The sequence below is a fragment of the Megalobrama amblycephala genome, linkage group LG20, assembly GCF_018812025.1.
Source record: "Megalobrama amblycephala isolate DHTTF-2021 linkage group LG20, ASM1881202v1, whole genome shotgun sequence".
Classification (NCBI taxonomy): Eukaryota; Metazoa; Chordata; class Actinopteri; order Cypriniformes; family Xenocyprididae; genus Megalobrama; species Megalobrama amblycephala.
In genome coordinates, this window is record NC_063063.1 from 5,708,359 (window position 1) to 5,732,995 (window position 24,637).

General features: G+C 37.0%; 1 protein-coding gene across 2 annotated transcripts in view; it reads left to right on the forward strand.

Annotated features, from left to right (window-relative positions):
- prkg1b (protein kinase cGMP-dependent 1b) overlaps positions 1-24,637 on the forward strand; it is a 198,549-nt gene that overhangs the window by 17,036 nt on the left and 156,876 nt on the right. For both annotated transcript variants that reach the window (XM_048169848.1, XM_048169847.1), the window contains exon 2: positions 9,666-9,832. In XM_048169848.1, coding sequence (XP_048025805.1) covers positions 9,666-9,832 — 167 coding nt within the window. The remainder of the gene's footprint in view (positions 1-9,665; positions 9,833-24,637) is intronic.

The window sequence follows — 24,637 nt, forward strand, 5'->3', positions numbered from 1 at the left end:
TCTATTTAAAGGGATAGATCACCCAAAAATGAAATTTCTGTCATTTATTACTCACCCTCATGTCGTTCCACTTCCATAAGACCTTCATTCATCTTCGGAACACAAATTAAGCATTTTTTGATGAAATCCGAGGGTATATGAATCCACACATAGGCAGCAATGTCATTGCACCTTTTGATGTCCAGGGGTGAGTTTCCCAAAGCCAACCATCATCGCAATTTCGGTCGTTACCAATAGAATTCAATTGAACTTGTGACTATAGTTGGCTAACGATGCTTTTGGGAAACGCACCCCAGAAAGGTAGTTGAAAACATGGTTAAAATAGTCAACATGACTACAGTGATTCAACCTTAATGTTATGAAGCGACGAGAATACTTTTTGTGCACAAAATCAAAACAAAAATTACGACTTTATTCAACAATTTGAACCGTTGTCATACGTAGTGCAGGCTTCCTTGTTTACGTCGGAATGCCGTCTCATTATTGGCCGGATCCTGTGTCGGCATCACATGCATGCGTCGTGCTGCTCACGTGTTCAGTTTTGGCCAATACTGAGTTGGCGTTTGGACGTAAACAAGGAAGCCTGCACTAAGTTCACTACGTATGACAACGGTTCAAATTGTTGAATAAAATCGTTATTTTTGTTTTGTTTTTGCACACAAAAAGTATTCTCGTTGAACCACTGTAGTCATGTTGACTATTTTAACCATGTTTTCAACCTTCCTGGACGTCAAAAGGTGCAATGACGTTGCTGCCTATGTGTGGATCAGATACCCTCTGATTTGTGTTTCGAAGGTATTACTGGTGTGGAACGACATGGGGGTGAGTACTTGATGACAGAAATTTCATTTTTGCATGAACTAACCCTTTAAAAGAAAGAGAATAATGCTTTGTTTCAAAAGCTGACCATAATTGCTTGCTCAAAACATCAAGCACAGATTGGTTGTGTCTTTTTTTTAATGCATAGTTTTTTAAAAACGGGTTGGTAGCAATATTGATGTTTGGCTTTTGTCGGGAACAGAAATAGTGGAAGCAAACATACATCTGCTGCAACAATAATTCTCCCCATGGAATATTTTAAAGCACAAACATTATACAAAGGCTACAATTATACTTCTTTTGTCCTTTATTGCACTGATGCACAACACTGACCTTTCAAATCAAATGCTGGGACACCTGACATTTGTTTTAATGTTTGTGACACGGTGAACAACCATGAGTGTCTTTATATTGTCCTCTCCCACTCTGGGGCCCCAGTTAAGTTTTGCGGAATGTATCCATCTTGCTTCCCACCAAAAGAGCATATTTTCTCCTTTTAAGGAAATCGCTCAGTGTTGTTCTCCGTGTCTGGGCAGACATGAATCTTTGTTAAACAAAAGAGTGGAGAGTGGGTTAAGAGCTGTAAAAAGCATGCTGAGAGGGAAGGACTGTTAGGTAGGAGATGGCAGCACATACTGCAAGTGTGCCAATCTACACTATCTGCCAGCCTATCTGAAGTTATTCAGCGTGGCTCAACAAAGCCATGCTCCATCTGGCCTAACAATCAGTCTGGCATTCCTCCGAGCGGCCTGCCAGGCCACACTATAATGATGCCTCAAATATCAAAGACTGATGAAATTGCGAAGTGGCATTTTCTGCACTTTTTGCTATGGTAACCCCTTTGGAGCGGTACTGTTGCCCATCTCTGAAGACTTTGAAATCTGTCCACCACCTGCATCTCTGAGCTCAAGGAGAAAGTTGGTTGTGATGGCTTTTTAGTTTGCATTAATGAACATGAGGAAACAGGGGTTGACATTGATCACTGGCTAACAATCTGACAATATGCCATTGGTTATTCTCTCCTTTTTTTATTTTCAAAAGCATCATTTTGATTTCAGTCAGCACTGTTAATTTCCTTTGGAACAGTGTCTAGATTTTGGTCAACATGGACTGTTTCTGGTAAAGGAGCCTTTGGGAATTGAAGAGCTAAAATTAGGCAAACAAGAAGGAATTGCACTCTAACATGAGAACTGTTACAGCATACGATACACTATTGACCGTCTTCATTCATGTCGGTGTGTTTTTGAATGTGGCCTGGGCTCTGATCGTGATCTTCTAAGCGGAATACTTTAAAACGATTTATGGATTAGTGATTTGCCATTCAAAATAGGTCATGATACCAACGGTCTGATATGGTATCGCATTGGATGCTTAGAGCAGGGTAGGCAAATTTTGAGTGAAAACTTTGACAACATGAAATCAAATTTGACGATTCAAAAATTGAACTGAATAATGACACTATTGTCTTCGGTAGAGCTGCTTTATAGTTGAATCAAACAAATTTTGCAACATTGGCAATGCTATTAAATCAACACTGAACTGACTTCAACGGATAGTTTAATTTTCAAAAATGAAAATTCTGTCATCATTTACTCGCCCTATTTTTTACATACTATGGAAGTCAGTGGGGCCCATTAACTGTTTGGTTACCCATTTTCTTGAAGATATCTTCTTTTGTGTTCAACAGAAGTAGGAAATTCATATAGGTTTGTAACAACTTGAGGGTGAGTAAATGATGGCAGAATTTTTATTTTTGGGTGAACTATCCCTTTTAGCTGAATAGCGACACTAATCAGTAGAGCTGCTTAAATAGCTCAATTGATCTTGTTTTATCAAAAATTATGAAGTTAATACATTTATTGAACTGAACTGAATTGAGCTGAATAATGAATTTGAAATAGTCTCATTTTTGATCAAGTTTGCATCCTTGATTTGCATTCATTTCTGTGAATCAGAGCTGTCCCCAACTAAAGATTTTTCTAGTTGACTAGCAGTCATTCATTCAAGCCATTAGTCAACTAATTGCACATTTATATTACGTTTTGTTGTTATTGTGAATTATAATAGATCTAGGTTAACATTCAAGTGAGCAACCAAGTAAAGTTGCTACTACATGTTTAAAATTCTAAGCCGTATTTGAGGTCGATGGATAGGCGAAAGTTTGGATTTCCTGTCCGACATACTGTAATTACCACAAGGACCCGCCGTTAACGATCTGTCCCTCACGGACTGCGTGACGTCACCACTTCCTGTGCCTCTTCCTCTTCCTGTGCCACTTCCTAGCTCTTCTCGTCAACTAACGTTTAGTCGACTACTAGGGGGCAGCCCTACCAAATGCCTGTGTGACTTTTTTAAATATTAAAAATAATGAAAATAAATTATATTACTAAAACTATAAAAGTGTTTTCTATTTGAAATCTATTTTAAAATGTTTTAAATTCAGAAATCATTATAAAATCCTAACATTTCTTATTATTATCAATGTTAAAAACAGTTTTGCTGCTAAATATTTTTGTGGAAACCATGATATGCTTTAGCAATCATATTGTAATACCTTTGTTTTGTTATTGGCATTTAATTTCATATTTGATTTGGGAATGTGAGCTAATGGTACAGCATCAAACTGTAAGAAAAAAATCCAAACAAAAAAAAAAGAACTGATAATTTTCTGCCAGGACATTATCTGTTAATTTTACAGACACAATGCAATGCATACTTCAAAATACAGGTCAATGCTTCATATTAACACAGTACATTGTTCCTTATATTTACATATTGTACCTGCACCTGTACCATTTTGAGTGATCAATCCTTATCTGGCTTCTGTTCCCCTGTCCCCTTGTCTTTTTTTTTTTTACACCTCTCATTATTGTTGGTCAATGGCTGCCCATGTCTGTGTGTGAATAATAGATTATCTCACTGCAAGGTCTTTATCAAGTATGAAACGTGGAATGATTTGTCGTTAATCCCCTATTCAGCGTCAGACAGAAGGAACAATTGAGGCCATATTTCTCTAGACAATTGCACAATCGGGGGATAAGAAAACAACACATGAAATGAGTTTATAATCCTATAAGTGTTCCATTAGTTTCAGTCGCATGTTCCCCTTGGAATTTATATGCATACAAATGATCGTGCATATCCTCATGCTGTCTCTATGAGTTTGATTTGAACCGTTATTAGCAGTGATCACTCAAACGCCTTATCAGCTGTATGACTAACAGACAAACACGATTCACATGACAAACACGATTTACATGAGGTGTATGCTGCAGTTCACTGATTCTTGAGTACACTTTATTTTGATAGTCCACTTCAGACATTCTACTAACTATAAGTAACTGGTCCCACTTTATATTAAGTGGCCTAAACTACTATGTACTTACATTTAAATTAATAATTTAATACAATGCACTTATTGTGTACATACATGTTTTTACATTGTACTTATATTTTAAAAACACCTGCATGTAATTACATCTGTAATTAATTTCTGTAATTACATTTGTAATTACACTGTTGACCCATCCCTTAACCCTTACCCCTACCCTTAAACCTACCCATACCACCAAAGCTTTCCCTAACCTTACCCGTATCCCACTTCAATAGCAGAAACAGTGTTTTGCAATTCAATATGAACCAAATAAGTACATTGTACTTACTTTTTGATGTAAGTACATAGTAGTTAAGGCCACTTAATATAAAGTGGGACCAAGTAACTTTGCAATTACATGTCAACTAATTCTCATTAGAGTATTAGTAGACTGTCTGCTTAATATCTGCTATCACTTTATTTTGATGGTCCGACAAAAGACATTCTACTGACTATAAGTAACTTTGCAAGTACGTCAACTTATTCCACTAACCCTAACCTAACCTAATACTCTAATGAGAGTCAGTTGACATGTAGTTGCAAATGTCTGAAGTGTACTATTAAAATAAACTTTAACCAAAATGTATATATCAATGCATTATTTTGGATGTATCAATTCAACATTTATCACAAAATGTGCCAACTCAATGCCAACACTGTCAAATACAAAAACAATCTGCAAATTTTTTTGATTTTTTTAAGTCACTTTAGTAAATTAATTTAATATATATAGGTGTTGAAGGCAAACATATTTTCATATGACATATTACATGTAATATATTTGGTATATGGTATATTTTGTCAGGCCGTGAATAACAGTGAAAACTAATGCCATGCTTCCTAATGATATCTCCCAAGGGTGAAAAGCAATGGTCCTAGTACTGAGCCTTGTGGTACGCCATACTGAACTTGTGATCGATATGACACCTCTTCATTTACTGCTACAAACTGGTATTGTTTAGATACATATAATTTGAATGCCAAAGCAATTCTACTAATGCCTAACATAATTTTAGAGTCTATTCAAAGTAAGTGCTGTGGTCGATAGTATCATCCTGTAACACTAATAGAGAGATACAACCATGATCGGATGATAAGAGCAAATAATTTTTACTCCTAATAAAAATTAAAATTTTACTTTTAACTCTAATGAGAGCAGTCTCAGTACTATGATACGGTCTAAATCCTGACTGAAAATCCTTGCATATACCATTTCCTTCTAAGAAGGAACATAATTACATGTATTTTTGACTGAAAAGGGAGATTTGAGAAGTGGACTGTAATGAACTAATTCTCTAGGATCAATTTGTGTTTTTTTAATGAAAGGTTTAATAACAGCTTGCTTAAAAGTTTTGGGACATATCCTAATGATAATGATGAACTGATAATATTAAGAAGAGTATCTATGACTTCTGGAAGCATCTCTTTCAGTAGCTTAGTCGGTATAGGGTCTAAATACATGTTGTTTATTATGATGATTAAGCAAGTTTAGACAATTCTTCCGCTTCTGTAGCAAAGAATGAATGGAATTCTTCCCCAGGGGGTCTACAGTGCACTGTCTGCTGTGATACTGTAGACAGTTGCATGGTTATAACTTTCTCTCTGATAGTATCAATCTCTGCAAGCAAAGAGATTCATAAACTCATTACTGCTCTGCTGTTTGAAAACATCCAAACTTGTTGAAGCTTTATTTCTTGTTAATTTCGCCACTGTATCAAATACATACCTAGGGTTGTGTTTGTTTTCCTTTAACTTCTTTAAGCTCAAAGGAGCAACCATGTCTAAAGTGCTGGACAAAGAGAGAGCTGATAGTTTCTTCAAAGATATTTTGTATGTTGAGAAGTTGAAACGAATCAGGAAGATTATTTATAAAGCAATCTTTAATGGTAAAAGTGATAGTTCTACCATATTTGTTTCAAGGTAGTTGGTTTTGCTGCCTTGGCTAAATGGAGTATACAACAAGACTAATGATCTGGGATGTCATTGCTTTGCTGCAGAATTTAAACAATCATCAACATTGATTTCATGTGTCAATATTAGCCAGTACTAACTCTGACAAAAAATCAGTACAAAAGTTAAACAGGATTTATTGTTTATACTAGATATTGTTATAAAAAGCACCATCACTTCAAAATAATTATGAAACCAGACCTCTAAGTAATACTGAAAATATTACTATGAATTGCAGCAACACCTCCCCCTTTTCCCTTCAGGTTTCCGTCAAACAGCACATCTAGGTTATGATCTATGATCATATTTACAAAAAGTGCTTTTGGAGAAAGGGATCTAATATTCAGCAAGCCAACCCTGCTAAAAAATCCAGCATTGCTGATCAACAGCATAAGGTATGTTTTGCATGCTGGGACCAGCATGGGATGCAGGTTGCTGGGTTGCTAGTCCCCAGCATGGGATGCTGGTTGCTGATTTGCTGGTCCCCAGCATGGGTGTTCAACTTTCAAAAGGAATGTGTTAAATATATAAAAAAATACAAGCAAAAACAATGCTTGTCCCCAAATCACTGCTTGCTTACAGACAACTGGCCTACTTAGAATCAACCCCGCAAGACCATGCTGGTGAACCAGCTTTACCAGCTCCATTTTGCTTGAGAACAACATGAATACACCGCGTTCCAAATTATTATGCAAGTGACATATCAGTAAGATTTCAGTACAATAAACATTCAGATTTTAGTTTTTCTAAGAAAACGATTGTTTGTTTATTTATCCATGTCTTTTTAGATAACTGGTATCAATCTCAGACAAAATAATTTGCCAGGTCTATAGAAACCCTACTTAGAGGTTGTTCCACATTATTAAGCAAGTCACAGTTCTCATGCAATATGGGGAGGAAGAAAGATCTTTCTGAAGATGAAAAGCATGAAATGGTGCAATGTTGTGCAAAAGGCATGAAAACAACTAATATTGTGTGAAAACTGAATGAAGATTAATGAATTATCATAAGATTTGTGAGCGATTTAGAGCACAGCAGAACTCGGCCAGATAAAGGCTTATTAATGAAAGTTCCTGTCGAAAAAATGTATTGTATTAAAAGGGCAGCTATAAAAAATAAAAAAAAAGCCAGTGTTGAGCAGCAAACAGGTATTTGAAGCTGCTGGTGTCTCTGGAGTCTCAAGAAGCTCTCCATGTTTGCTGGCAGTTGATTTCTAAAACTAAAATCTGAATGTTTTTTTGTATTGAAATATTACTAAAATGTCACTTGCATAATAATTTGGAACGCAGTGTATGCTGGTCCACCAGCTAGACCAGCACTATACCAGCATAAACCAGCCTGCACCAACATGGAATCCATGATTGTTTATGCTGGATTTTTCAGCAGGGAAGCTTTATCATTTGTTTATTATATCTGTTGTATCACCCTCAAATGGGTTTGGCAGTTTTTTGTATTTACCAGTTTAGGGAACAGACACAGTCTCTATATTAAAATATCTAGGTTAAAGGAATCTCTATGTGCTGAGATTAATTGGACTTCTGTGACGTGAGGCAGCTAGCAGATGGTTGGTTTAGCCAATCTGTCTGCTTCCTGACCTGGGCCCCAGTTAGTCAAGTTTCAGCTCTAAGACTATGTGTAAGGTCTGCCCCAAAAACTTGTCCAATTGTCAATGTTATTCTGTGAACACCACTTAGACATCCAGCCATTGAGTGACAACAGTCTGCTATTGTATCTCGTCACCCCAGTAAGCAGGGGTGGAATCAACCTACAAATTGCTTAAAGAGTAGCCTGAGTAAGTGATAGTGTAATATCATAATTTGATGTAAAAAAAAAAAAAAAATTATCATCTCTAATAAATGTCATTGCAGAAATGTGGTTGCTTCCCAAACGGTGGGTAAAATCACATGTTTTGTCTCATATCTCAAGAATCAGTGAGTTATGTTTAGTGGGAGGTCAGTGTCATATACAAAACGCCATTGTTTGTAGTGCTGATGCCCACATGGATGACGAATCAGAAACTGTGCTGATTGTTAATGTCATTAGTCCAGGCAGATCCACGGATCTCGAGGTCTTATCATCCGCCCATGGGACATTAGTACCCAGCAGGAGTGTGTGAGTGGTAGTAACGCAGTGTATCTGAGCAGTCATCTGTCCGCCCCATGTCCTCCTCGAACTCCAGTTCTCATGCACTCTCGCACAGATGGTCCATTTCTTGCCATCATCTCTGCCACGCTGCCATTTCTAATCAAAGGAGAAAAGCGATTCAATATTTCCACAAACAGACCTGCTTGTGCAATAATTGAATAATCAAATTTACCCGTTGCATGATTAAAAATAGATTTGTGAAAGAGAACTTGGAATGCAGTTGCACTAGCAAGGCCATCTGACAAGCACTGTCAAATGAACTGTGGTGTTGTCAATGAAAATGACTCATCACGTAGAGCCAAGATGCACTCTATACGAAGGCATTTATCCATTGATGTGGTGAGGTATTGATTGCATTCACAAACCCGGCTATGGGGGATTTTCTCTGATTATTTCATAAGTTGACACTTTTCTGTGAATAATCTCACATGCTGTGGTGTTGAATGGAGGTGTCTGGAATCTCAAGAAAAAAAGAGAGATTTATGACTCAGTTTTCAGTTCTGTTGGTGGAACCCAATATTTCAGTTTGATTTTGCGCATGCTTTTCTTTGGTTTAAGTCTTTGTTTGTCAGTTGTAAAGCTGTTATGTTTCCAGTATATTCGTCTTCCTGTTTGGATGGTTTCTTGTTTGGATTATCTTAATAAACTGCTTGCGAATAGATCCTCACCTCTCCACTTCTCTGCGAACCATAACAGTCCTCAGAACTTTGACTACCATTCTCAAAGTTAAGAACAAACATTCTTCAAGTAACATTAAATAAATGTTCTTTTAAAGTTATCTGGGTGCGTTTCCCAGAAGCATCATAAGCCCAAACCATGGTCTCTACAATCAACTTTGCTCACAATGCTTTTGAGAAATGCAGCCCTGGTCTTTAATAATGTTCTCAAAACATTAACACAAAATGCTTTAATAAACTGGATGTTTTGAACTTTCAGAGAACATTCAGAAACTTTCATTACTTAATGGGAATGGTAGCAAAACATTCTTACATATTTTGATTAGCTGAGTATCAACAAAAAATAAGGATACATCTAGAAAACTTTATATAAGAGGTGTAATTTTACATTAGTACCACAGTTGTTACACTATTTAATGGAATAGACCTACAAATTGCTTAGTGAGCAGTCTTGGTTATCTTTGGATTTTCAGCTGAGTGAGTGATAATTTAAAAAAATGAGGAAAAAACATGTTAATATTCTAGTGATCATTGCTTGTTTTGTCTCATCTCTCAAGAGCCAGTGAGCTAAACGCTGGTGGGGTAGTCTGAGATTTGTAACTTCATTTCCAGTTCTGTCAGAGGAACCCAATGTTTCAGTTTGATTCTGCTCATGCCTTTAAAAAATGACTTTATCTGTTTTTGATCCTTGTCATCCACAGGTCTAAAGAACTAATCAAAGAGGCCATTCTTGACAATGACTTCATGAAGAACCTGGAGCTGTCTCAGATTCAGGAGATTGTGGACTGCATGTACCCTGTGGAGTATGATAAAGAAAGTTGTATCATCAAAGAAGGCGATGTGGGCTCTCTGGTCTATGTTATGGAAGGTAGGTCATGTACAAGTATCTTTGCTTTATCCTTATATGTTTATTTTACTGTGTTTTATTACTGCACCAGATGATTTACAGACAGGGCAGTAAGCCACAAGAGGCTACGTATTACTCTGATTTTACCATGTGTTCTTTGGCACAACGTTGTAATCATACAATACACTGTTGTGCATTGCTTTATTTTGAATTCTGAAAATGTACTTTCCATACCTAATTTGAATAAGACATGCTTTTTTGATTATTTAAACAAAATACATGTTTAGCACTATTTACAAGAATTATTTAGGGTGCATTCATGTAAAATGGAACTACTTTTTGACATTGCAGTGACTGTCAAAAAGTGGCCCAGTTTACCTCATTTCACCTCATCAGATGAGACAGCCAGTAACATTTTGCAATAAGGTCTCATTTGTTAACATTAGTTAATTAGCTAATATTTTTTACAGCATTTATTAATCTTTCTCAGTGTTAACTAATGTAAACTGCTTGATTACAGTATGTTTTGGCCAGTATAAATGTGGCCAAAAGTATTGGCAGTGACAAATATTGTGTTTTGCAAATTTTGCTGCTTCAGTATTTGTAGATTAGTTTTTAATTTATGTCACTTCCAATACTTTTGGCCACGGCTGTAAATGTTGAAATTAACATTAAGGTTAATAAATGCTGTAGAAGTATTTTTCATTTGTAGTTCATGTTAAAGGATTGGTTCACTTCAGAATTAAAATTTCCTGATAATGTATGCCCCCATCCAAGATGTTCATGTCTTTCTTTTTTCAGTCGAAAAGAAATGAAGGCTTTTTGAGAAAAACCTTCTAGGATTTTTCTCCATACAGTGGACTTTCAACGGCTACCAGCAGTTTGAAGGTCCAAATGTCAGTTTCAGTGCAGCTTCAAAGGACTCTACACGATCCCAGCCGAGGAATAAGGGTCTTATCTTGCAAAAAATACTTTTTAACCACAAATGCTCATCTTGCACTGCTCTGCAATCTGCCACGCATTACGTAATCACGTTGGGAAGGTCACACGAGAAACTCCATCTCATTTTCTCCTCCAACTTCAAAATCATCCGACATAGTTCTTTTACCTTTTTTGTAAAGGGCATTTGACTTAATCTTTGCACATTCGCTTTGTAAACACTGGGTCGGTACTTCCGCCTAAGTTACGTGTGACCTTTCCAACATGACTACATAATGTGTGAAGTTGTTGCATCGCAGAGCAGAGCAAGACAAGCATTTTTTATTTATTTATTTTTTTAGAAAATGACTGATTGTTTTGCTAGATAAGACCCTTATTTCTTGTCTGGGATCATGTAGAGCCCTTTGTAGAGCTGCAATTTGGACCTTCAAACCATTGGTAACAGTTGAAGTACACTATATGGACTATAAACCTTAATTTCTTAATTTTTCTTAATTTCCTCGACTGAGGAAAGAAAGACATGAACATCTTGGATGACATGGGGGTAAATAAATTATCGGGAAATTTTAATTCTGAAGTGAACAAATCCTTTAGCTAATGTAGTAAACTACTGTAATGATAACAAACGAGACCTTATTGTAAAGTCTTACTGTCAATCTCTGACTGTTGATAAAACCTGTCATCAAAAATTCAAGAGACACTGTGAATTTGTTTCTCATATCTGTTTCTTTTTCAAGTGGAATAATGTGAGGAATATTTCACATGTGTCACCACGTGGAGTTCTGGAGGAAAAGACCTTCCAATCCTAAAATTTCTAGATGATTAAGCAGTTTATAGCTACAGTTTGAGATTTGGTTTTGCTCTGTGTGGATTAATTACCTCTTGCAAATTAGATTTTATGATGATAAAGTTTGTAATGGTTCTCACAGGCCCACTTTTTTTAATTAATGACTGTTATTAAAGGAAATACTCCATGTAGTAGCTCACAAATCACTTTATTATCTGTAGAGAACCACAGTAGAGGAAACAGGTTCACACATTAGACGAGACCTGAAAAGTCGGTTTGGTTAGTTTGCTTGTTTCTATAGTTTACACACAACATGTGAACAGAACCATGTTTAGCTCTCTGAAATAGGGCTGATGTGGTTTGAACGTTGGTTTAGAACTGAACCTGAAGAGTAATAAAAGTAACCTGATGAATGCACTTCCAATTTAGCTTTTCAACTCCAGGCGGCCGGTTTGAATAGCGAGTTTTATGGTCACCTTGGATCTTTTCAAAGACATAATGTAGATTTCTTTCCTATTTTATCACTTTATATTTTTGTATGGTCTGTAGCAGGTCCTGCTGCAGCGCTATACGTGGCTGTATGCCGTTTGTGGAAAAAAAAAAAAAAAACTCTTTAGTTTTTTTGACCATAAACAAAAGTCCTAGATGTATTCAAATCTTATTTAAGTGATCAGTCGTCCACATGGTTGGTTTCAGACACCACAGGGGTTTTCTGAAGACAGGGCCACCCTCTGTGCTATAGCGGTCTCTGGAAGCATTTAAAAGTTCACTTATGGCCTGTCTGAAAAATAGTCTGACGTTGATTGTGAAGTGAACCTTGTTAAAAAAGACTTTATGGTGCCGAATTGGTCTCCAAGTTGCACTTTGAAAATATTAAGTCCCTTGAGCTGATTTGTGTCTGCTTGGCCACTGATTGCATGGACGTAAAACAAATCAGACTAATTTTAGCAGTGTTGCCAACTAGGTGGGAACACAGAGTTTGCTTTAACATTTTCAAGGGTCATTGGAGGTATAGCAGGGAAAAGATTGCTTCCAAAATGTTTTAGTCAAGTTTTAAATTCATCATTAAGCACTGTAGGATTTTGTTATTTACAAAAAATAGAGTGGAAATATTCTGCGAAGGACTATGAATAGGTATTCAAGTGAGGCAGATGTACCATTCTGTTAAGTAGAGCCACTTACTGTGCAGCTTTTTCTCAGTACTGCGCCCATGAAGCACTTTTTCCTCTCCAAACTAACCCCTGCTAGTCGCCACAGGAGGCATGCTCTTTACCTCCAAACCTTTCATTCTGCTTCCAGCAATGTACACTCTGCAGGCGGCTCACCTCCTCCTGGTGTATTGTTGTCCCTGTAGAATATGTCTCACTAGTCGCCTCTGGCGACAGAGATGCTAATTTCCTCTAATTTATTGCCTTGCCCTTGTGTCGGCCCTCTTATTTGATTCCAAACCCCCTAAGACTGGTCGTGGTCCATGTCACTAATGCATTTAGCGTTTTTGGCGTTAGTCAAGTCACCTTTATTTTTATAGCGCTTTATACAATAGATTGTTTAAATGCAGTTTCAGAGTAATAAACAGGAAAATAACAGAATCAATGATGAAAACTTCATCAAATATGAGACAAATTAAATTGTGCTGTAAAGCAGAACTAAAAAGACAATAGTGTTATTATTCAGCTCAAGTCAGTTCAGTGTTGATTCAGTTTAGTTCAATATCTGTGTAAAGTTCATCATGAAACAAGTTTAATTAGGTGGAGGTAGAACAATTCCCCTGACCACTTCACTAATGCTAGCTAGGAAGTGTTGTTAGCATGTTTTTTTAGCAATGACTGGAGAAAATCCGATTTTATACGAATATGTAAGGTCACTCGCTATCCGGAAACCGCGATTGTTATTTGAAAAAGTTAACCTGAAAGGACGCAACCAGATTGGCTGACCCGTACACACTCACTCAATGAATGGACGATCTGACAGGATTACCTCCTGACTACCTGATAGAGAAACCAAACGTGTATAGTAAAGAGAAACTGAGGGCGTGTAAATCTTTAGTTGTACTACTAAAAAAGTTAGCTAACTTATGCGATAAAAAAGTTAGCGTTACGTGAAAATTACTTAACTTGTTCCCCAATTTCTGATTAGGTGGGCATGCATGAAAAACTTTACACACGGAACCAAACCATAATCCATACCAACAAATGACAATAGTTTATTTAAACTTATATATGAAGTGTGCGCTGCAAACACAACAATATGACATTTTAAGCTCCTTTTGTAGCCGCGACTCTTTGCTGGTTTGTATTGGTCGCCTCCAGTTTCCCTTTGCTTTGCCTCCAGCTAATGCCGTGACGTAATTGTGACATCGCACTAAAAAGGTCTATAACCGATGTCGATGCTGCAAAATATATTAATTATGAAACAAATTCGATTCAGCTAGTGTCATCATCCAGCTTAATTCAGTTCAAGTTTATGTTATGTTAAAGCTTATGTTACGTCCTATGCCTTCCCTATTCAACTTATGGAAAAAGCTTAAAGACGCGACGCCAGTTTACACTTTCTTCATAAGTTGAATACGGAAGACGGTCTGGCGGAAGCTAGATATTTTACTACATAACTTGTTAAATATGGATATTCTACGGTAAATTTTAATTTTAATAAAGGGGTAGGGTTAGGGTAAGGTTTTAAGCTTGGGGGTATGATTACCAGATTGGTCTGTAGTTGATTGTATAATTTATTTTTTGTTTTAATAATAGCTGTTATTTCATACTTCATAAGACAATGTTAGCCTTTCAAACATTTCATACATAAAACAAAATGTACTTGAAAAGATTGTTTCAGTCGATTGTTTCTTTGCACTATACTAATTAGTAGTAGACGTAACTTGCGAGGATGTGGTTTATAGTACTGCAGGATGCAGACAGACCCTTCTCCTTTCAAAACAAATCTCTGTTTGTTTGAGCATCCTGACCAGCCCAGCAACAGTGGCTTAACCAATGACTTGAGTTTAGGTGGGATTCTCTGTCCAATGGCAGGTGGGGAGAGTGTCTGTGAAACCTGTTTAAAAACAGAACCTTAACTGGCCTATACAGTAAGCTCCAATAACTCATCAAAACTTCTACTAAATGACTAGAAAATACTGTGGATATTCAATATACACCACCTCAATCCCTGCCATCTATTCATTTTTTATTAATATGCTGAATTAACTTCAAACAGACGTCTTTGTTAAAACAGCTGTCTGAATTTGAAGTAATTATGTGTTTGAAGCAACAGGTCACCAGATTTTCTGGGAAGCAAGTGAAAGAATTCAAGGTTAGGAACATATTAATCTGACGGCTGTTAATGAAAAACCCTTAGAGATTCTTTGCGCTTAGCTTCACATATCAGACACTACTAAAAAGATTTAGAAATGTAACTATATTGTTCAATTAACCTTTGACAGATTGAATTGATTGATTGTAAAAATGTATTGTTGTTGATTATAGGCCAGTGATATTCAATTATATTGAAATCTAATTTTAAAGCATTTTTTTTTAATCTAATGTGTTGTTTACTCATTCATTTGGGTTTTATATTGGTATTATTGAGGTACTCAGCTAATCTTTGTATATTTCTGGAAGTTATCAATTATGTAATATTCTACATAGTATGTGCTTGAAGTCTATTATCTCTTTTGTAGCGTTCTATTTCTGTGGTGAAGCAATAGGCCACAGCCTGTGGGAAAGAGCTGTTTTTGTGTCTGGACATTTGTTTTTACATTTCTGTGGTGCTTCATGCAAGGCATCAGCTGAAAGATGTGGTGAGCGGGGCATGAGGGCTCTCTGACTGCCCTCTTCCTAGATGTTGACTCATAAATGTCCTGGAGGGAGGGTGGATTGCAACTGATGATTTTCAGCCTGCTTGAATCCAGTGCCATGACAGATCCATATCAGATGATTATGGATGAGTTGAGGATAGATTCAATGATGCCGCTGTAGAACTGGGCCATCACTGCCAGTGGCAGGTTGAAGTTCTTGAACTTTCTCAGGGCTTACTTCCTCATTAGTAGAGATGTGCATATTGACTAGTTGGTAGGTTGCCTGATTAGTATTATTTCACTAGACTGTGATGACATATTCCCACAGTTATTAATAGCATAAGTTTTTTTTTTTTGTTTGTTTGTTTTTATATTTTTGCTACTTTGTGTTATGTTGCATTGGCATCAAGTTACAAAAAAATAGCTAACACAGCAGCTGAGGGAGTGACAGCAAATTTAGCTAAAATACAAAAGAACTGGCACAGTGCTATTCATGGTTTCAAAGACATTAAACTTGCAACGTTTCGACCACAAGGTCTTCATCAGGGAAACAAGACCTTGTGGTCGAAACGTTGCAAATTAATAAATGTCTCTGGGAGCATGAATACCAGTGTGCCGGTTCTTTTGTATTTTAGGTTTCTTTTTGATCAAGCACCTGCCTGAGTTATTTTGGATGTGCACATGCTACTTTGAATTCAGTGATAGCAAATTTGATATCTTCCTCTTTTCTAAACCAACGCAATCAGTCTCTTAATATTTTTCCTCTTTTGTAAAGTCATAGAAATGCTATTGTGGATTTTTTCTTTTGCTATAGGAGCAAATGGGAATACAAAAATTACATTTGTTGTAGTTTCCGTTCACTATATAAAAGGGTACCCGGTCCCACTTTACATTAGGTTTTTTTAGCTACTATGTACTAATATTTAAATTATTCATTTGATACAATGCACTTGTTGTGTACATACATGATGTTTTTACACTGTACTTATATTAATACCTGCATGTAATTACAGCTGTAATTAATTTCTGTAATTACATCCATAATTACACTGTTGACACTTCCCTTACCTTTTAACCCACCTTTAAGGCTCCAATATTCTCACGGCAAACTTTTTCTTTCTTCTTAAAAGAAAGTTCGAAATACGTGAGCAGCTGTATTCTGTTATCGAACATCTGACTGCCCACACTGCTGAGAGTGACGTTTAGATGAATATGTAAATATGTAAATATATTCCTCTCAATAACAAAATAAACGCACAACTGGATTTAGTAAACAGCAAGTATTTTTTTTTTTTTAGAAAGCTTAAGAAAAGCATCTGATTATAACAACATATATGTTAGCACAAGCTCTGCAAATTAGCACTCCAGTAAAGTCACGTCACCTTTTTTTATATGGCAATAGATTGCTTAAAGGGTTAGTTCACCCAAAAATGAAAATAATGTCATTTATTACTCACCCTCATGATGTTCCACACCCGTAAGACCTTCGTTCATCACACTAAGCAGTGTGTTAGTGTGTTCATGTTTTCACCCGCGAAGAGTTATCATCACGGACCAATAGTAGTACGAAGGTGTTCTGCAGCTGGAGCAAAATTTTCCTGAGAGTTTGCTTTGGCAAGCCATTTAGAACTCGTTTTGGCCTGATTTTGCTCAAAATGACGTCACGTCAGTTCATTCTTCGATTTCATTTGAAGTATATCGGGGCCTTTAAACCTACCTATACCACCAAAATTTGTCCCTAACCTTACCCGTATCCCACCTCAATAGCAGCACAGGTGTTCTGCAATACAGTATGAGCACAATAAGTACTTATTTTTTGATGTAAGTACATAGTAGACAAGGACACCTAATAATAAAAAGTGTGACCATATACCTAACTAGGAGTGTGTGTGTATATATAATTTGTGTGTGTGAACTTTGGTGTAGTGACGAGCCAAATCTCTTCTGTCTTCAGAGCATTCAGCTGTAAATTCTGACTGTACTAGGACACCAGGTGTTTCACTTCCTTCCTATAAACAGATCCATTGTTGTTGCATATTAGGCCAATCAGCGTCAAGTTATCTGCAAATTTGAGGATCTTAACAGACGATTCCTTCGAGGTGCAATCATTGGTGTAGAAAAGAGAAAATAAGTGGAGACAGCAAACTGCCTTCTGGTAGTCCAGTACTGGTAGACAGTGTACTTCCTGTTGTACTTCCAATTATACTTACTGTTGCTGAGGAAAATTGCACCATTGCATCAAACAGCATGTCTTGCTGATGTTTCTTTGCTTTGTGTATACATGTGTGTATTGGTGATATGTGTGTATAATGGTGGTCTACATTTGAGCATGGCAGCTTTAGCTTTTAATCTTTTTAGCTGGCCCTTTCTGACAATATACACAATTGGAAATGGAAGAACCAATCAAGCAGATTGCTGGGGTTAAGTGAGTTGTGCTCAGAGGTTGTAGGAAAGGTTATGATCTCAATAAATCTCCAGACTATGGGTGACCTCTACATGTAACCTTTGTGCAAGCAGATCAGATTAATAACCATGAGCCTCCAAGTTTGACAGAAACACTATGGGTTTTGGTGACAGAGATTCATCAAAGCTTTTCCCTGAAGTCTTGCCTTTTTCCTGCATGATGCTTCTTGAAAATCCCATATTGATATGGAGCCTGATAGGCATCCATATAATTTCTTAATGTTTTGTACCAAGTGACTTTAAGCTTCTGACTAGAGCAGAATTTATTTGTGTTAGATCCAATCCCCCCCCCCCCCACACCCCCCACACTTACAATTACAACCACCCAGCATTAAAAAACAAAACAAAAAGCAAGCCACATAATCGTGAGTCAAAACACATTCCAGAGTTTTCAGAATTCACAGTCAAGTAATCAAGTGTCCCATGTTTGTTCAGTCCGTAAGTTATTTAATATGAAAGGCTTGACAGCAGTTAGGAAACATCTGAGTAATAAGTATAATGAATGTGGCTGTGTTCGATCCACTTCTAATAGTGGCTTTGACACAGACCTCATATCGTTGCAAATATTCCAAAACAAAGTCAAAGTGTTTAACAGTTGGCAAATCGATAACAATTTAAGTAAAGTGACAACAAAACCACCACCATGCTGTTTAAGAAGAGGACCAGTGTTTAGTTAATCAGGCTGATCTCCGAGCCGTCATCTGTGGTTTCATGCGTCACACACGAAAGCTTTATTAGAATTCACTGATGTTCTGCCAAGTTTAAGCAATGATGAGTAGTGCTGGATAATAAAACATGTTTCAAGATGACCATCGGTGACGTAAAATAATGACAACATTTTGCGCAAGACCTCCTTTCCTGCTTACGTAGGGCGAAGAGTTGGCAAGAGACCCACTACATTTCCAGCACGCAAGTAAGTGTGATCCGAACAGGAAAAGCCCCCCCTTGACAGAAGCGATGATGAAACTGAGCTATACTTAGCCATGTGAGATGTGAACACTGAGAGCATGACTTGCCACATTTGCTTTTGGAAAGACACAGATGCAGCGGATCTCTGCTCTAGAAAACAGCCAGTAACAGTTTCACCAGTCTTCGGCCAAACTGCCACAAACTGTCCCTGCATGCCGATGGTTGCGTAGCAACCCCACGAATGCTCACCCGGGGTAGTTTATTTACATCCACATTAATATACTGTGCCCCACAAACCCAGCATGGGGTACTGCGTAAGATTGTCTGAAGTTTCAATTATGTGGAGCAGAATATGTATGAACTAGGGTGAGAAAACATGTTAGCTGTCTGTCTGGGAATCTCACTGTTTAAGTGACAGATCCAATTCCAGGTAATAAGTTATGTGAAAACACATTAAGAATCTCACTCATTTTTTTTTTCTTCCTCTAATTGGTTTGTACATACATTTTCATATAGATTGTTGCACGGTGTCATAGTTCACCCCCATCATGGAAATTCTGTCATTATTTATTCACACTCATGTTGTTCCAAACTACTCCTGCTGTTCTTTTCTCCATGGAATAGTAAAAAAGGTTTTTAGTAAATAATGATAACTGACTTCAATTTCAGTCTGTTCCCCACATTACTGTTAGGGTAAAATCCAACCCAAAAAGAACCCCAAACCCAACAAGTTAAATGGGCTTTCAATAAAACTTGGCTGCCTATACAGAAGAAAGGCAAAAAGGCTGTTGTCTTTCCCTTTGTCAAATAAGAAAATTTCAACACCCATAATCCATTGGGCATGTTGCCATCCAAGGCCACTCCCACCAGTCTGCTATGAATACGCTTACCAGAGTAAAATACTGCCTTGCTTTAGTAGGAAATACTTCTTAGCAAACTTTTAGTCATAATGGTGCTGTTCCCGGGTGCAAGAATTCAAAGAGTAAAGCAGCTCCAGCAGGGACCACATCCCAAGCCACATTAACTAGCTCAGAATGGGCGATCCCAAGGCGTTCCCAGTCCAGTGTGGAGATATAATCTCTCCATCTAGTCCTGGGTCTTCCCCGAGGCCTCCTTCCAGCTGGGCGTGCCTGGAACACCTCCCTAGGGAGGTGCCCGGGGGTCATCCTTACCAGATGCCCAAACCACCTCAACTGGCTCCTTTCAACTCAAAGATGCAGCGGCTCTACTCCAAGTTCCTCACGGATGACCGAACTTCTTACCCTGTCTCTAAGGGAGAGGCCAGCCACCCTCCTGAGGAAACCCATTTCAGCCACTTATACCTGCAATCTAGTTCTTTTGGTCATGACCCAGCCTTCATGACCATAGGTGAGGTTAATAATGAAAACCGACCGGTAGATTGAGAGCGTTGCCTTCCAGCTCAGCTCTCTTTTTGTCACAACAGTGTGGTAAAGCGACTGCAGTACCGCCCCCACTGCTCCGATTCTCCAGCCAATCTCCCGCTCCATTATCCCTTCACTCGTGAACAAGAACCTGAGGTACTTGAACTCCTTTACTTGGGGCAAGGATTCATTCCCTAACCAGAGCAGGCACTCTTTGGTTTCCTGCTGAGAACCATGGCCTCAGATTTAGAAGTGCTAATCCTCATCCCAGCCACTTCACACTCGGCTGATCCATAGTAAACCTACCTCAGCTGTTATAGTAAACCTACCTTTACTATAACAGATCTGTTAATAACCCTCTTGTTGATCTGACTGTCCATGGGCAAGGATACAAAAATGCTGAAGTATAATCTGTAGTTTTCATAAAAGCCCTGGAGCTTTACTGTGATTTGCATCATCCGGTGGACTTTTGCTGACAAATAAACTTGAATTTCTTAGTCCAGGTAACACAGAAAACGAGTAAACATTGTTCATTTACCAGCCTGGTCTTATTGTTAATGTGTAGGTATAAAAATATTGTCTTTAAATACTCATCCTCATGTCGTTCTAAACCTGTAAGACTTTTGTTCAACTTCGAAACATAAATTAAGATATTTTAAATGAAATCTGAGAGATTAAACTTTAGTTAATGCATTTAAGGCACCACAAACACGAACAACATTTTTTTTACAGTGTGTTAAAATTTCATGAATGAGGCTCAATCAGTGTATGCTGCTTTCATACTGTAATATTGAATAATTTAATCATTCAGCCTTTAACAAGCTTTTGATGAGCAGGAAACAGATCCTAGGGTGCAGCAGCAAAACAATTGATACAAAAAAGAGGAATCTAAAACAGAGGAATTATTTTTGAGAGACTCTCATGGGAAAAATATATATTGATGTAGATTGCTTTTATGATGTGTTTAAAGTATGTGATATCATTTTGGAATATTTCAGACCGAAGTGGGCGGTGTTTGGCATTTGGTGCGAGTTGGTATGTGGGAGTTGAATATTGCAGACTGGACTTTATTGCAGTACTAGATCCGACCTCAGCTTTTCATGCTCGTATTGACTCATAATTGTTCGGGCCAATGTGTGAGACCTCCCACTCGAGGATCAAGTGTCAATTAAAGAGACTTTGTCAACAGCAGGCACCACTAATGTGAAGGTTAAATCCAAAGGCATGAACATTTTGCAGACAAATGAAGGGTAAATCTAGCCTGAAGCTCTGCAACAGGTAATGCTCTGGAGGTGTCAGTGAGGGCAGGCGGACTGGAACCGAAGGAATATTGCTTGTTTTAGTATTCACAGAGATCCCCGCTTTTTTATGAATTATGTTCTTCATTGTGCTTGTAGACAGAGATGATGCCAGTTTCTTTGAAACCAGACTAAAACATTTAACTTCAGTGACCTCTGTGCAATTATGAACTACATTATTTGGCAAAAACTGTTATGCACGAATTTATTCAGATAATGTCCGACCTTGTCCAACTATGAGATTGTAAAGCACCAGTGAATATTTTTTTGAAGGAAGACATTTTTCAGTGCTGGAAGAACAAGATTTTACTGCCACATTTTATATTAACCTTTAAATGCAGCTAATTATAGTTGTATTATTCATACAAATGTCACAATGATCACAGGGCGGCTTTTAATTTAATTTAATTTAATTTAGTGCAGCAAGGCTAAATTATAAAGACAGATAAATGAATAATGTGACCTTATGTTATTGATTTATTTATTGCTTTTTATCAGTCAAAGTGCAGAACGTAAGAATATACTCTTATTAAAAACATAGTTCATGGCATAATGGAAATGTTATGTTGTAATGTTATTTTTATATTAAAATGACTTCAAATGCAGCTCATCAATCAGATTTGTAAAATATTACATATTGTATTTGCTATATTCGCTATTTTTATTTTTGCTCTGATTTCAGACTTGTTTAAATTATGAATAATCTTATCTTTTGTTTTGCAAGTTCCAACTAAAAAGAAAAACACAGTGAAATGTCAAAACAGTCATTTGCAAAGTATTAAATTCACTAGATTATCAAAAATCAGCATAACTACATGATTATGTAAAATATAAACTTTATTTTCTTGTATTACTGAGACATTCTGCAGTTTTGTGTTTCAACGAAGATAAAAAAAACAAAACGAAACATGCAAAACACAGGGTCAGAATGACAAGAGACATGCGGACATAATTTTCATTTTTCACTAAATTACTCATTTAAAAATCCATGAACAGCCAGAAGCTCTATGTTGCAATACCTTAAGAAAAACAAAAAAAAAAACAAGACATAAAAACAAGACATGAAGTACTTTGCTAAAGGGCAAGCAGCAAATGTTTAGAGCAAGTGTTTGTTTCTTGTATCCCATCTCTGGCCACCCAGAACCGGAGTCACAGCAGTTTTCTTCCTTATGAGACAAGGGCAAAGAGCAAATGCATCATAAAATTAATGACTTGCATCTCAGTGTCCTGAGCTTTTGTAAAATTTACTGCATGAATATCAATGTTATTATTGTTATATTAATGTTATTTGCATTGCAAAGGAGATGCTCAGGGGATGTACAGTTAATGGGGATGGTTTTATTTTTCCTTTTGATATTTAAAGTAGCTGTAATCACAATAATCATAATATTTGATTTAATATATATGTAAAAATGGATTCCATAAATTTGTCATTTACAACTTTCTATGATCTCAGTGGTGACCCTGTGGTCGCACGCACTTGCTTTTAACAGTGAAAATAAACTTACTATATATGGATGTTTCATGCTTTTGAAACAATTTTGCCTTTGATAAGATCAATGTAAGTATCACTTATGAACATGTTTTATTTCACATTATTTGTAATCAATATTAAATTGTCAAATTTATGCATAAAACATAAAAATAATAATAATGATAATTGTATATTTCTGATAAAGTTAATAGTTAACCATAGGAATACAATATAAGCCATTTTATTATAAATCAGCTAATTCCATCACCAAATAAAAGGTGATTTGAGATGGTGGTGGAAATGTTCATTACAGTTTAAGAGAAAAAAATGACATAATTCTACACTGTTAGTTGACAAGTTAAATAAACTAATGCGTCTAGAGGGCCAAAAATGTCCATAGTTAAAGAAACACCCATTTGTCTATTGCACTGTAGCCAGCATGTATTTATGAACTGCATATTGGTGTTTATCATCATCCTAGACAAGGATATGTGATTGAGAGTGTTTGACATGAACATCTGGATGAAAAATAAGTGGCTTCCTTTGAAATGTCATGCTAAAACAGGGGTAGACTTCTGAATTATTTCCAGACGTTTTGTTTACTTGTGCATGACAAGCATCAGTGAGCCAGTGTCGACTCCTCTCTCTTCGCAGATCAGATAATGTGCAAATGGACCCATTGGGATTTGCATTGGCTGCACTTCAGCTCCCACAGTTAAGGAGGAAGTGAGGGCGTCTCACTGTAGTTTCAGATACAGGATGTCATAGTCCTGTGGATAAAGAGCAACATTATTTACAGGGTGAGACGAAACTTGTGAGCAGTTCTGAAAGGAGTTTCTAAAAAGCAGTTCTGAAAAGTGCATTATTTTTATATAGGTTATGCATATTTTGCATTCATTCATTACTGGTGGCTATGTAGTTTACCCTTCATGCTCCAAGATTCAAGCTTTTTAATTCCAAATAACTTTATTTTTGCAGTATTTTACAATAAAATTATGTACGCCAATTTACCATTATCTTTTTGTTTTAGCTGTTGAGTTTTCATATTCAGATGACATAATGATTTTTATACCATACAAACTGTATATTCTATCCCCTAACCCTACCCCTAAACCTACCTATTACAGAAAACTACATTTTCCCTTAGGGCCTCTGGTCGCATTCGCACCGCCAGTAGAAACTAAGCCGTTACTTACCTCCTGCCACTCTGGTGGTTGTGCAGGACTTTTATTTTGATGGCGCTGAGAATGCCAGAGCCTGATCACACAGTGCTTCAATTCTCCGTCTTCATCAGTTTACAATCTATTCAACAGTCCTATCTAATACGTTATTAAATAGAACTGTTAAACAAAGAAAGTAAACAGTTTACAAAAAAGTATTACAGCGTTTGCCATGTGGTTGATGCCAATGTCGCAAGCTGAGCTGAAATAAATTATCATGATTCAATTGGTCCCTTCAAAGTCGCATTGGATTTCCTCCTTAGTGAAAATTTGTAATATTACCTGCACTTCGGTGTCAGTCCATCTATCGCTGTTTGTGGAGTAAATATATAGGCTTATGTTTACATGGCTTTTTACAAATGGCGGATGCTGGTGTTTCACATGCGTTCAGCCAATCAATGTACATTTAAATCACTAGTAGTTCCTTTTTGTTACTGGGTTAGACCCTAAGTAGAAGCTAATTAAGTCCCCCAAAAAGGTGTGCCTATAAGTAAAATCATTCTCAGTTCCCGTGGTGCAAATATGCCAAAAAGCAGGTACTTTCGGCAACAGTTATAGGAACTA